The 13,348-nt window shown below is 41.5% G+C and overlaps 1 protein-coding gene across 1 annotated transcript; it reads right to left on the reverse strand.

Annotated features, from left to right (window-relative positions):
* Positions 1-152: 152 nt before the first annotated feature.
* Positions 153-12,377, reverse strand: LOC118769724 (fibroblast growth factor 18-like). Its single transcript, XM_036517009.1, has 6 exons — positions 12,358-12,377; positions 11,986-12,122; positions 11,801-11,837; positions 5,846-6,023; positions 1,316-1,422; positions 153-486 (listed from the first exon to the last, which is right to left on the reverse strand). The coding sequence occupies exons 2-6, from the start codon at positions 12,015-12,017 to the stop codon at positions 208-210; spliced, it is 633 nt and encodes a 210-aa protein (XP_036372902.1). The 5' UTR covers positions 12,018-12,122; positions 12,358-12,377; the 3' UTR covers positions 153-207.
* Between the last annotated feature and the right edge of the window lie 971 nt (positions 12,378-13,348).

The following is a 13,348-nucleotide window of genomic DNA, read 5'->3' on the forward strand; positions in this document are numbered from 1 at the left end:
AGTAGCGACAAAAATGTTGAGGAAGGTCTCTCTCCTTTTTCTATCCAGTATAAATAAAACAACAGACAAATAATAACAACAATATCCCGGAAATCCCAAATATTTCACACTCCTCGTGTATAAAAATAGACTTTTTTGTTCTGTGTAAATGATCGGCCTTCAACGTTTGAGGCAAGAGGCGTGAGATTTCTTTGAGAAATCCAGCAGTCATTTGACGCGGGAGTTGGGTTTTAAACGCCTTGCCCTGCGTGTCCGTTTGGTTACCGTGGTGAAAGGGAAGTCCTCCACCGGGTCCACTTTGCCCTTTGGGTCGCGCTTCATGAAGTGCACTTCCTGTTGGGTTTGCATGGTCCGCGAGCCTTTCTTGGGCCTCCCTTTCCTGTTGAAACCCAGGTACCAGCCTTTGTACTTGGCCGACACCAGCGCTGTGTAGTTGTTTTCCAAGAACTCCTCCACAAAGACGCACTCCTGACTGTTCCCATTGAGCTGTAAGGAGAACACAGCCTGTCAATCGAACAGCATCTTTTTCTTTGTTCAAACAGTGCCAGCAACAGCCACAGAGGAATTTCTCACTGAGAAATGCTGTTCAAAAGCACACCTGTTCCTGCATCCTGTCCAGACACAGCAGTTCCCTGCTGTTGTGAGATTCATAGTACTAAAATGTGCTGTCATCGATCAAAGGCACAATCTGAATGTAAAATTATTTGGTATTAGCCCTGATGGCCGCAGTGCCACTACAAACTTCCAGAGAGTTCAAGATCCAAGATAACTGATTACACTGAAACAAACTGAAAACAAAACATACCAGTAAAGTTTAAGTGTCAGGCAAACATCTTGAACAAGGATTTTGAAAATTCTGTTTCTCCTGGCAGCACACTACTCATGCTAGTTCTTCTTCCAGCTGCTTTTAATCAATTAGGTTTGATTGAGCTGTTGGCTGAATACTGGTCTGGGTTTGACAGGCCTCTGCTGTCAGTCCTTGAAGGGAGAAATGCACCACCAGAGATGTACTGAGTGAAAGACAGTCTTAATTCAATATCTTTTTGTCTATGTCTTGCCATAGCATTAAAGTTGGGTAGCTGCCTCAATTAAGCTTAACTGTTTGCGCTATAGAGGCTTTGCATGTGACGTCACAGTAGGCGGAAGTCACTGCGGGTTACACCCACTGAGTGGCAGAAAGACTTACTGAGCGGCAGTGTTAGCGTTCCTGTGTGTCTGTGCCTGAAGGGGGTTTGCCAATTTCCTGAAAAACTGAAATCACCCTCTGACCTTAAGTATGACTAAGTGTTTGAGTCTGTGCTTGGGACGCACGCACCTTCCCGATGACTTTGCCGTTCTTGTTCATGCAGATGTAATAGCCACTCTCCTTTCCCTTTATTCTGATGTGGCTCCCGAATGTCTCTGTCTCGACCACCAGGAGAGCTGAGAGAAAGGAGGAAGAAGATTATTCAATGGCCAGACACAAAACATGACATACTGTTGGCTCCCACATGGACGCACCGTTAATATCATAGGTCAGAGTCCTGATCCTAATCCTTGAAGTGTTACTGTTATTATAATATACTGTTAAAAGCAGTAATATTGTTATCAGACTTACACCTCTAAAGCCTGACCTCTTGTGTAACCTATACAGATGGATTTGGGAGAACTTAAAGTACCTTGCTCAAGGGTCAAACATTGGTGTCCAGATACCTGAAACCCACTTCTGCTATATTTTTCTAACAACTCTTATCTTTTGGTCCGAGAAAACTTTATTGTGTTAATAGATCCTTAATGAGCATAGATAATTCATTTAAAGAGTAAATTGGCATTTCTGTTAGGGCATAAAACAAATAATTAATGCAAATAGCCAGTACTGCAAAACAATTTGTTAATGCTAATAGCATAAATAAGCTAATACAAGTTAACATTTTGTTAAACGGTTCGTGAACCGGGACCTTAGTATGAAGTTTAAACCGAAATCTCGATCAAATGCTTCAATTCAAGTCACATGAAATAAAAAAGTGTCATACAGAGGTCTGATATGGTAGGTACAGTAAACATTTATGAATCATGACGTATTAACGCACTGACTCCGAGTTGCACGAGCACGATGACTCTGCAGCCTTTGTAAGATGGCGCAATCCGAAGCGGAGCAGACGAGCGAAATAATTCCAACTGGACAAACAGGAAGTGCGTGAAACTGAAGCTGTGTCCGCTTCACCTCTCACTGCCCTCCCTCTCTGAAAGAAACTCCGGCTCGAGGGAAACCCCCCCCCCACCCCCCACCTGGCCTGGCCTCAAAGGGTAAGAGATCTGCTTGAACTCCCGCGCACAGTTCAGGTGCCTCGGGATTACGTTTCAAGCTGAAGTCTCTTTAGTCCTTGTTCGCTCAATTAAAAGGTTAAAGATGGTCGATCTGTTAAACACGCCAGGGCTTTGAAGAGAAGACTAAGGGTGGCCAGTTCTGAATTGTTCCTTTAAACGACTTTAGCGCTTTAGCTTTTTGCCCTTCCTTTCAGTTTAACTAGGAGCACCACTTGTTTGACTATTAGCAGTATATAAACATATGTTGTACAAGTCTGTTGTCTTCTTCATATGTGTATATGTTACCAAAAAAACCCGGTAACAGGTTGCCTGTCTTCTGGAGAGTTCCTTTTTTATTCTGAAAGTAGCAACTGGAGTAATATTAAATATGAGTATGGTGATGAGAGAGGAATATCCTTTGTTAGTATATATATAGTGGATTGGTTGCTTAGTGTTTGTATTAGATTCATGCAGTGGAATGGCGTTGGAGGATAGTATTTTCTACATCTACAAGCAACTCCTTTTTCCTTAAGTCTTTCATGTACAGTACAATGCCAGATGGCAGCTGTATTCAGCAGAGTTCATTTATTATGCTGATAACATGTGTTGCCTCCCTTTATAAAATTCCCATATACAGTTGAAAAATAAGTAATATTGCAGGTAGTACAGCCTGTGCTAGAACTCCTACTATCAGGACCTGTTGGAGTAATAAGTGATTGCTGTTATTAGATTTTACTGCTGACCTGTCAAGAGGATAACCTTATTCAGCTGCTATATGTCCAAGGCATTTCATTGAAGCAAAGCACCAAAGACAACCTTTTTTTGATCTTGTCAGCCTTTGATTTGCAGTCTGGATGAAGTTTGACCACTGTTTGTTTCAGACAGTCTCTTTCAGGCAATACTGTAAAAAAATGGCTCACTGGAACTATCTATGACATGGCCCTAGATCTTACACATTATCTACTTATGCAGCTGGTTTTACACTAAAACAAATCAAGTTCAATCCCTTTCAGGACACAAACCTGTAACTGCCTGATCTCTAGTGCTTTGCCCCTTCACCCCCCATTTTCTTGTGTTCTTGGTTTTCTGACTTGACTCTACAGTGAGACTGTAAGGGTTATTGCTGTGAACATGAGGCCTCACTGGGCTGTATGTTAATGAATGTCAGTAGGCTCCTGGGCCTTGGTGCTTGAGGGAGGGGGTGGGGGGGGGGGGGTGGAGGGGGCGTGTTGGCAGGGCCCATGGGAATGCCTGGCTCTGCTTCCACTCAAGCTCTGACAAGCACACAGAGCAACACCCCCACTCCAGCCCCGTGGGTGTGCTGCACACCCCCACTGCTCGACACAGCTGTTCGCCACACCTGCAGCCAGCTTATGAGCCGAACGCCGCTGAGCACAACTCCCAGCAACCTGCACGTATGCTTTCGCCCCGCGACCGTAACGACACACCTGCAAACAGCACCACAAGCCAAGCACATGCTGCATATGACCCAAGCAACAGGCACTGGTGTATAAGGCCAGTGAACAGCACACTGGCAACCAGAATTTGAGCTAAACAGTACTGAACGGCATGGCTGCCATTAGCACTTCTTCACATCTCTGAACAACTGGAAACCACAGCAGAACAAGACAACTGTACCATCACCATTGCAGAACACTACATTGGCATTGTGTGTATCAGTGATGTACTCAATGCACTCTGAACATTTGTGCCATTCATAACATTGCTACTAAACATATTTGTCTGCATCTACTGAATGAATCCCCAGCTCTCTAGCTGGGTAGCATGATCAATAAAAGGAACTTCTCATTTGATTTCAGCCACACAACACATCTATTTACTCAAACAAAGGGGTTACACACTATCTGGTAGTCTGGTAGTAATATGATGAGACAAAAGATGTTATTGTAAGAACAGTTTATTCTGCTGGGGGATGAAAGCTGCTTCCAGGTTTGTGAATGGATCTGCGGTGCTTTCAGTCTGCCAAAATGGCTCAAAGCACTGAAACTGCGAAGATTAAAACTAAATTTTTCACCACCTCCCCATTTATTTCTCCTGGCTAACAGCAGTGAGTGTCACTTTCACCTACAAGTTAGGAACTGACTAAGGGCCATCGTGCCCCCCCCCCAACACCCCCCCCCCCCACTTTGCTTGGGTCATTTTCTCTCTCCTGCATGTTGTCAGCAGTGAGAAGTATTGAGGACAATTTAGCTCTGAATGCACAAAAACTCTCTTGGAGGAGCTGGATCCTGGGACCTTTGCTGGAAAACGAACCTGAAAGATTTACGAAAAAGGCCTTCTCTTTCATGGGGTCTGTCATTTTGTAGTCGCTATCGTGATTACCAAAGCTGAAAAGATAACACATTTTATGAAAGGAAAGATCGGTGGCAATGTTTGAGTTGATGGTATTCCAGCAAAACCGATTCTCCCACTCAAGGCAAAGACCCCCTATTTCTGTTTCTCTCCAGCATTCTGTATGAACACATTCTTGATATTACGTTGATTTTTGCTCTGATTATGCAATAATGTCTACTGAATGGCCATAGTTGTACTTTGGCATAGTTGTACATGGATGAAATTTACAACAATGCAGTTTGTTTAGTATGGGGCACATGAGAATACGGCCCCCCCTTCCCCATTCAAAAAGCTTTGAAAATATCCAAACTACACACAAATTGTACTTGTCACATTATAAGCCAGGACTTTTTAATGTCAGTCTACATTACTTACTCACTGTTGCTAACCATTGCTAACCATGAGGCAACCAAACAAGAAACAAATTATATCTGCAGACAAGCGGAATCAATCAATTTTACACAGATGATGGAGTCAGTGTATTCAGACTGGACACAAACGGAGATGTCATTCAACAAAATCCAGCAAGCTCATGTAACAGCACATGTTGGTAATGTATTTAGCCTCAACTGATGAATTTCCCTTCTGTGTAATTCTCAGTGTAAAAAGAAGATATTAGATTGCACAAGAGGTGCTGGTTCTGATCTCTACAACCCAGGAACTCTCTCATGCATTACACTGATCTCCACTGCACAGAAACCCTCTAGTACAACACACTGATCGCTACTGGACAGGAACACTCTCGTACCACACTCTGATCTCTTCTGCAGAGGAGCACTCTCATAATTTATTGTGATCTCTACTGCTCAGGAGCAGTCCTGTACTGTCCTGTGATCTCTATGGCTCAGAAACACTCTGGAACCATACTGTGATCTCTATCACTCAGGAACACTCTTGAACCATCCTGTCATCTCTACTGCAGAGGGGCAGTCTGATACCATATCAAGCTCTCTACTGCTCAGGAACACTCCTGTACCACACTGTGATCTCTGCTTCTCAGGAAATCTCCTGTACCATATTGTAATCTCTCCTGCTCAAGAACATTCTGGAACCATACTGTGATATCTATGGCTCAGGAACATTCTGGAACCATACTGTGATCTCCACAGCTCAGGAGCATTCTGGAACCATACTGTGATCTCTACAGCTCAGGAACATTCTGGAACCATCCTGTGATGTCTACAGCTCAGGAACAGTCCCGTACCGTACTTGCCCCCGTCCTCCCCGTTGGCGTTAACCTTCTTGCCCAGGATCTGCACATGCTTGCCCGTGGTGCGGCTGTACAGCTGGTAGATGCGGATCTGCTTCCGGCTCAGGTCGTCAGGGTTCCTCGTGTGGTTCACGATGTAGAAACGGAAATCAGGCAAACTCTGCTGAGATTCCTGGAAGGGAGTGGACCACATCAATTTTACACGCTCGTTTGACGTATTACCCTGCAATGCATCTGTTTAACTTTAATATCCCATAAGTATAAGCTCACATATGATTTCACTAAAGTGCAAACATTTTCACTATTAAACAGACTGTATTTAAGAACCTGACCACTGTTGATTTTAACACAATGTTCCGAAACTTTTGCCTAACAGATACATGGTAATGGTGGGCTATTAAGTTACAACAGACTTTGGACCTGAATGAATGATTATTGACGCTATACAAGTTGTCAGAGCATCTCCTATTCAACCAAACTGTATTTCTGCACAGGTGCTAAGCTTAACATTTAAAATAACCTCAGTTGGTTATTTCAGCATTTTGTGTACCTAATATGTGCCTTTAGCCATGTTGAGAAAGCAGCACTATGTCACTCTTCCAGACCATCTACAAGAGCCCACCTGAGGCTTTCTGTCCTTTCATGACAAAACAGCCATCCACCAGAGGCTGAAATCAGACACATGCATCTGAATAAATATATAAATAAATCAGAAATGTGCTCAGTAGATATGGTGGAAACATCTTGCTCTGATAAAATGTATGGAAAGGGAGGATCCGCCTTCTACACCACATTACATTGTTGTTACTTAGCTGACACTCTTATCCAGGGCGACTGACATCAATTACAGTTTTTTTTTGTTTGACAAATTATCCATTTACACCAGGGAATTGAACCAGAAACCTTTCGATTACAAGCTCTGCTCTTTACCACTATGCTACACAGCCATCCCATCTACAAAAATATTACACCCGGTTTGCCCATAATGATCCATCTGGAAGAGCACGCTCTCACTGAGGTATAGAGCAGACGTCGAGGACTAGCAAAAACACCTCTAGAATCCTACTATGAATCTGCACATTGATGCATTTGCTGACTGATCCAACTGTGGACAACAGAAGAGAGAGAACATACCTACATTTTTCAACCCCTGGAATCTCCACCCATGCTGAGACCCAGTTCCGCAGCTGCACTGTGAGGTAATTATACAGTCACGGCCTTTAATATGGCAGTCCTCAGGTGGATAATCACGCACACATTTACATACTCGGATGCCGTGTTGTTTTAACCCCGGTAAATTTATGGCACTTTACCAAGTCGGAGAGAAAAAGTGATTCCCCTATATCAAACCTTCAAGACGAAAATGACCTGCTTCCACCGATTTTCAACATGCTCAGCTACTCCGAGCTGGTGTTGCCTCCCTAGTTTCAACATCAGCCGGTGATAACCGATCGCAATTTAAAGAGAACGCACAGGAATTCAACACTGTACCGTGAGCAAGTAATGATAATGTTTCACATTATTAGCAGATTCCATTATCCAGACACATATGCGTTGTTCATATTATCCATTTTTAAAGCTAGGTATTCAGGTTACACACCGATCAAAGACACAACAGCAGTGCTGCACCTATGACTCAGAACTGGAAGCTTCTGATGAAATGACTGGGTCTATTACCCCTACGCTTCCCTGCCATTTCTTTACTGTGGCAAATGTATTCCAATCCCAATTCATTATGGAGTAGAGCACAGCAGCACAGCTCAACTGTTAAGTCTAGTGTGATCATAAATTTGACAAATGAATTATCAAGTGGAGCACAACTGAGCCACTCCTGTTTCAAAGTGCTTAAAATAAACCCATCACTGTTGCACTACGAAGGAACTGGAATGATGTGCAGTTGCTGGTGTGTGGAGCAAACTTGGCATTTCATCCTCGCAATTATGTAATGCTCATTTGCAGATTTAATATGCATAAACGAATTACGTAAGTTCGATTTCAATGGTGTCTCGTCAACGTTTCCCTGTAAATTTGAAGGCTTGTTTCGGAAAAAAAGGCTCGTTTCATTGTCCGCAAACATCTGACGGTGCCACCCTATTGTTTTCGTCCGTGCGGGACAAAAAGAACCACAGACCGAGTGAATGATTTGTCAGCCAGCGAGGTGAGAACTGCTTGAACATGCATTAATTCATAAAAGAAGAAGCACCCTAAGCGACCGAGGGGAAACACAGACATTCAGGTAGGTCAGCTTCTAACACACTCATGAAAAAAAAAAAAAAACCCAGAATGAAACAGGACAAGACTGGTGCTGTTTTTCTGGCACCGTATCTCAAACGTAGGATAACACAAGCCTGGGGGCCGAAGGCTAAATCACGCTTCAAAGCCCCAGTGAGAACCATGCAAATGGGCGGAACTTCAAAAGTCTGGCACCATCACCAGACCCTTCCATCGCAGATCTGTTCAGTCTAATATAGGACACTTGCAACACAAGTTCCAAAAAGACCCACATGTGGTCCCAAAGGCATTGTAAAGAGACTAGAAAATCCAATTCAAAACTTTATTCAATTCATGCCTTTTATGCTACACTAATTGGCAAGTGGCTGGCCTATTATTTTCAAGTGTGGACGTCAATATTTATCAAATATATTTGATATATAAAACATATTACCTCAGAATAAAAATACCGTCATATGTACAGCCTCTGTTAACGCAATTAGACACATAAATAATACATCATATGCCCAATCTGACAACACCTACAAATATGCAATTAAAGAGCTACTATCATAATTACAGCCTCAAAAAAATAAATAATAAAATATCTGACTGCTTACACTACGCCGTTGTTTGTGCCAAGTCCTTTGGAACAAGTTGAACGCATACAGTTATGTAACCAAGTTGTGTCTCATTTTCTTCAGACCACAGGCTTTGTTAGTGCTGAGGGGGTGTCTCTTTCAAATGTGCCCTCCTTCATTATGAAATGGTTATAAAATGGCCCATCACAAACACATTGGTTTGACCTATTTGTCTACCTCAGCAAGGGGGTCCATTAGAGGGGTCTTCTATCTGAAAGGTGAACATCAAAACTCATTTCATTTCAGCACTTTCACTTGTGTTTTTAGCTTGTAATATTATAGACCAGCACCATAGAGACAGTATGTAGTTTCATAGCTGCAGTTTTGTCTAATTTGATTAGTTTCATGTCTGTTAAAGTTTGCATGACAAAGGCAGAAAAATTTAAAATTCTGACAGCCTGAACACACAGGGGAATGTGTGGTCAGCATTTTCGAGCAGCCAAAATATTCGACCAGCAAAAAGTACATACATTAAACACACACATACGTGTCTACATACTGAACTGTCAAGAAACCAGCTGAGATAACTGATTACCTACAAATGAGGCAGACATAATGCATGACTCATGCGTGAATTGCATTCATATGTAACCTATGAATCGTGTTTTGCGTGTGCATTGGAAAGATCAATGTATTATTCCAGTACTGCACTCAGCCTTTTCTCCGGAATGCTCGTTTATATACTCTCTCACATGCTGTGACATCAGGGTTCCACCCAGTGCAGTGTGTGCTTTGAACCATGTAGAACCAGACTCTGACGTGAATGCTAGCATTAACTACAACTGTAGATATACAAGTACTAGATTACACATCCTGTTGGGAGCAGCGTCTGCTGTGATCTTGTGATTTCTACATCTCTAAAAACAGTGTTTCGGTAGAGATAAAACTAGTTTGACATGAACATGCTCTATCATATCTCTTCAATAATGGGAGATGCTGCCTACATCTTTTTTGTGACAGGGCTATGAGGTTTGAACAGATTGTCCCAGACAGCTGGTTCTCTCAATTAAACCTACTTAATGGGAAGTGTACAGGACAGTCAACAATCCAGTATTTTCACCTACACTGCTGCGAGGATAGTTTTGAATATGTAGTCCAGGCACTCAATCTAAGCAGATATAACACAACACAATAACGCATTGTAATTCCACTGTCAGCATGTTTGCATCAGGTGCACAACGTCTCATAAATTACTCTAAAGTTCATGCCACGCAAACTGTATAGTGGAACTGATTTTAGCAATGTGACACATTCTAGTTTAGAGGAGCACGGATTTTGACACTGCTGTATGCGGAGTAACAGATGAGTACCACCATGCATGTACTCCAGTTACTGTACCTACTCACATTCCAAATCAGTTGGAACAAAATTAAATACTGGTTTAGAACTGGTTCCATTTTTTATATTGTCTCATCACAGCTAGTGTTCTTATCACGATTCTGTGCCTTTTTTTGTATTCTTTCTGGAAATATTCAGAGGAATATTCATTCCGTTGTTTTATCTGAACGATGTCAACAAATACAATGGAAAAGCAAACTCTGAAATTTGGTTATGGACCTTCATCCTAACATTGCCTGTGAATTTGCAATTTTAATTTGAACTGCTGATTGTGAAAGACACGTTTAGCTCATGCATACAGTGTAATAATAATAGTAGGCTGACTTGTGGAACTGACAGCCTGTAAATAAAGGTGATGTGTCTCGCATAAAAGGATGTCAGTGTAATGACTGCTATTGAATGCTATTGAGAATGTGCACACGGTGTAAGAGATGGGGAGAGATAACCTGTTTCCTACTCCCATGGCCTCCTCTGACTAATCTGTGTTAGAAGCTTCAAGGCAGCCCGGTGGCTCGGAAGTTCTGAAATTAGGAGCCTTGCGTCTTTTAGATGAGTCACACGGAACGCCTTATCAGTTTAGGGGGGAAAAAACGAAAGGAGTAGTTCAGTAATAAACGGGCACGGCTGAAGGTTGCGACAAATAAATCGTAAAATTAATAAACAAGCTAAGATTCAATTACTTTGGAAACTGAAATTTAATTCGATTAACAAACGCACAATAATAAAAAAATGAGTACATGACAAGATAATATCTAAACAGTATTAATATATTTTAAATATATTATCTCTGATGCTTCTTTTGGTTTGACCTACAGGTGTCTTTCTTTGTTGTACATGGATTTTCTTTATAGCCATGTTTACGTTAAGTAATATTGAATCGATATTTAGATTTTTAAATAAAAGTGACAATATTCACCTTCGAGCCCACCCTTCAGTTCAAACTGGACAGAGCGTAAGCAATGACGGAAAAAGTTGTGATTTAACACACGAACAAATAGCCACTGCATATTGCGCGTGTGGTACAGTATATCAAGAGTCTAACAACGGGTGCAGGCGAAAATGGTGAATGTTGCAATGAAATTTTCGAAGCATGCCTATGAAAAATCGTTTACGAAATAACTAATTACAATTCATGAACCCAATACATGTCAACTAACGAGTGTTAAGTTATTGATGAAGCTATTGCGGAATACAGGTTCAGTCGCAGCTTTCAGTAGAATCGCATCTTCTGTATGCAGTTGTGTACACTCATTTAGTTCAGAATTAACAGTTTTCTTCAGTTTTAGATAATGTCAAGCACGTCATGCAAAGGACACCCTCAACGCTTCAGATGCAGTTGCCGGTATTCCACGAGAGGTAAAACCATGCAAGCTACATTTGCCCCCTTTAAAAAATTTAAATGAAGGGAGACCAAGATGCCAAACTTTGAACTTGTGCAAGTATTGGAGGTCTTTCTTAAGCAAAAATAGAACTAAAATTAAAACTAAAGCCCACCATTGTAAACCCTAATTGTTTGCAAATAGCTCACATAAGAACCAATTTCAAATGGCTTTTCTTTTGCAACAGAGCAGGTTAAATTAGATTTGCGAACATGTCGAAGCATTTTATTCTGAAAATATATAGCTTGCAGTTGACTAGCGCGTTACTTTTCAAATACAATTACCAAAACTATTATTTTCAAATATGATTTCCAATTGCAATGGCTTCAGAAAACTTCAAAAACACATAATGATGACATTAACAGCTGTCATAATCCTACCTGTATCTGGAAATAGAGGACTAGGAAATGTAAACACCTGGGGGACAGAAAAAAAGAACAAAATAAATCACAGGTAATTACACGGAATTAATACCTGAACAGCAAGTAAAAGCTGGCTTTTAGCGACTTCTATTGGCAAGAATGCACGCGCGATTATCTGAAGGAGTGAAAAATGGAATCCTTACACGTAAATGAACCTTGAAGGGAGAATGGACATCTTGACTTGCTCAAATACACCTGTTTCCAGCGTTTTAAACCCCCGGGGAAGAAGCCTGTAGGAAAACTCCGCCGGTGTCCTTATACAAAGTATCCAGGAGGAGTTCTGAAATCCCAGCGGAATGACAAATGAATAAAGTAAAACCGTACCGGTGGTTGCAACATTGGGCGCTTCCTTGTTTTTTCAAGTGTATCAGAAGAAAAATAAAATGTTTTGCTTCGTTCCCCCCAGATCCACTCAGTCCACATCCGCGGTGTCCGGACACTGTGAGCGGTGAAGGGACACTGTTTGCACGGTGCGCAGTGAGGGTTCAGTTTGTAACCAGCGCCTTGAAAGTTACCCTTAAAATCCAATGACTGTTCCTTTTCCCTCCTTCAAGCGAGCTGCGCCAAAGATCAGAGGAGCTTCAATTCTAAATGTACCTGCAGGGTATATCTGAATGTACATGCTGGGTGGGTCATTTTAATCTTCTAGTCTTTTGTTTCAAGACAGAAAGAAAACAGTTTTAAACTAACACGTCTAAGCAAAAATGACATATTGAGACGAATATGTCGCCTTGAGAATAAAATTGTTTGTTATCCAAGAAGCATGCCAACATTGCGATGTTGAAAAAGTTGCAGCCGGTCCTTGTTGTTCACGCTGCCAGCGAAGTATCTGAGTTTTGTATTTGGGCACAGAGATTTTTTTCTCTTGTTAGTGGGTGGAAACTTGTCGGCGGTTTGCACCTGATAGGGTAAACTGTGAAAGGCCATCAGTCTGAATCGGTCCCCCCCTTTTTTTCGGAGTGGCTTGTTTTAGAAAGACTATGGAGATACACCGATAAACACTAGCTCTCTTAAGTATTTTTGGCTTATCCACACGGACCTTGACGGTTTCTTGGGAGTATTCGGCAGACTGAAATTAATGAAACACAGTAAAGAGATGGTGATTATCTGTCAACAGAGGCAATCCGGATGTCATGAAGTCAAGTGTTTTCCCTTCCTGTTAAAGCTAATTTATTAGTCTCACTTTTTAGTACATGCATGACAATATATGATGAACATCTTCATCACTGTCATGATATTCAAAATTATTTTAATAAACTATAAACGACGGAACTTCACTCAGTTATTAAATGTGTATATAATAACACATTATGGATTAAAACATTTAGCAAAAGACTACTTTGGAAGACATTAAATGAGAAAAGAAAATGATCGATTGCATACACCTTACAATACTACGCAATGACATCATGTTGCTGTCATTGTGATTCATTCCACTACCATGGTGGCACTCATTACACTAAGTAAAATATTTTGAAATAAAATAACTAAGTGCTTGCGAGACTG

This window comes from Megalops cyprinoides, chromosome 22, assembly GCF_013368585.1.
Source record: "Megalops cyprinoides isolate fMegCyp1 chromosome 22, fMegCyp1.pri, whole genome shotgun sequence".
Lineage (NCBI taxonomy): Eukaryota > Metazoa > Chordata > Actinopteri > Elopiformes > Megalopidae > Megalops > Megalops cyprinoides.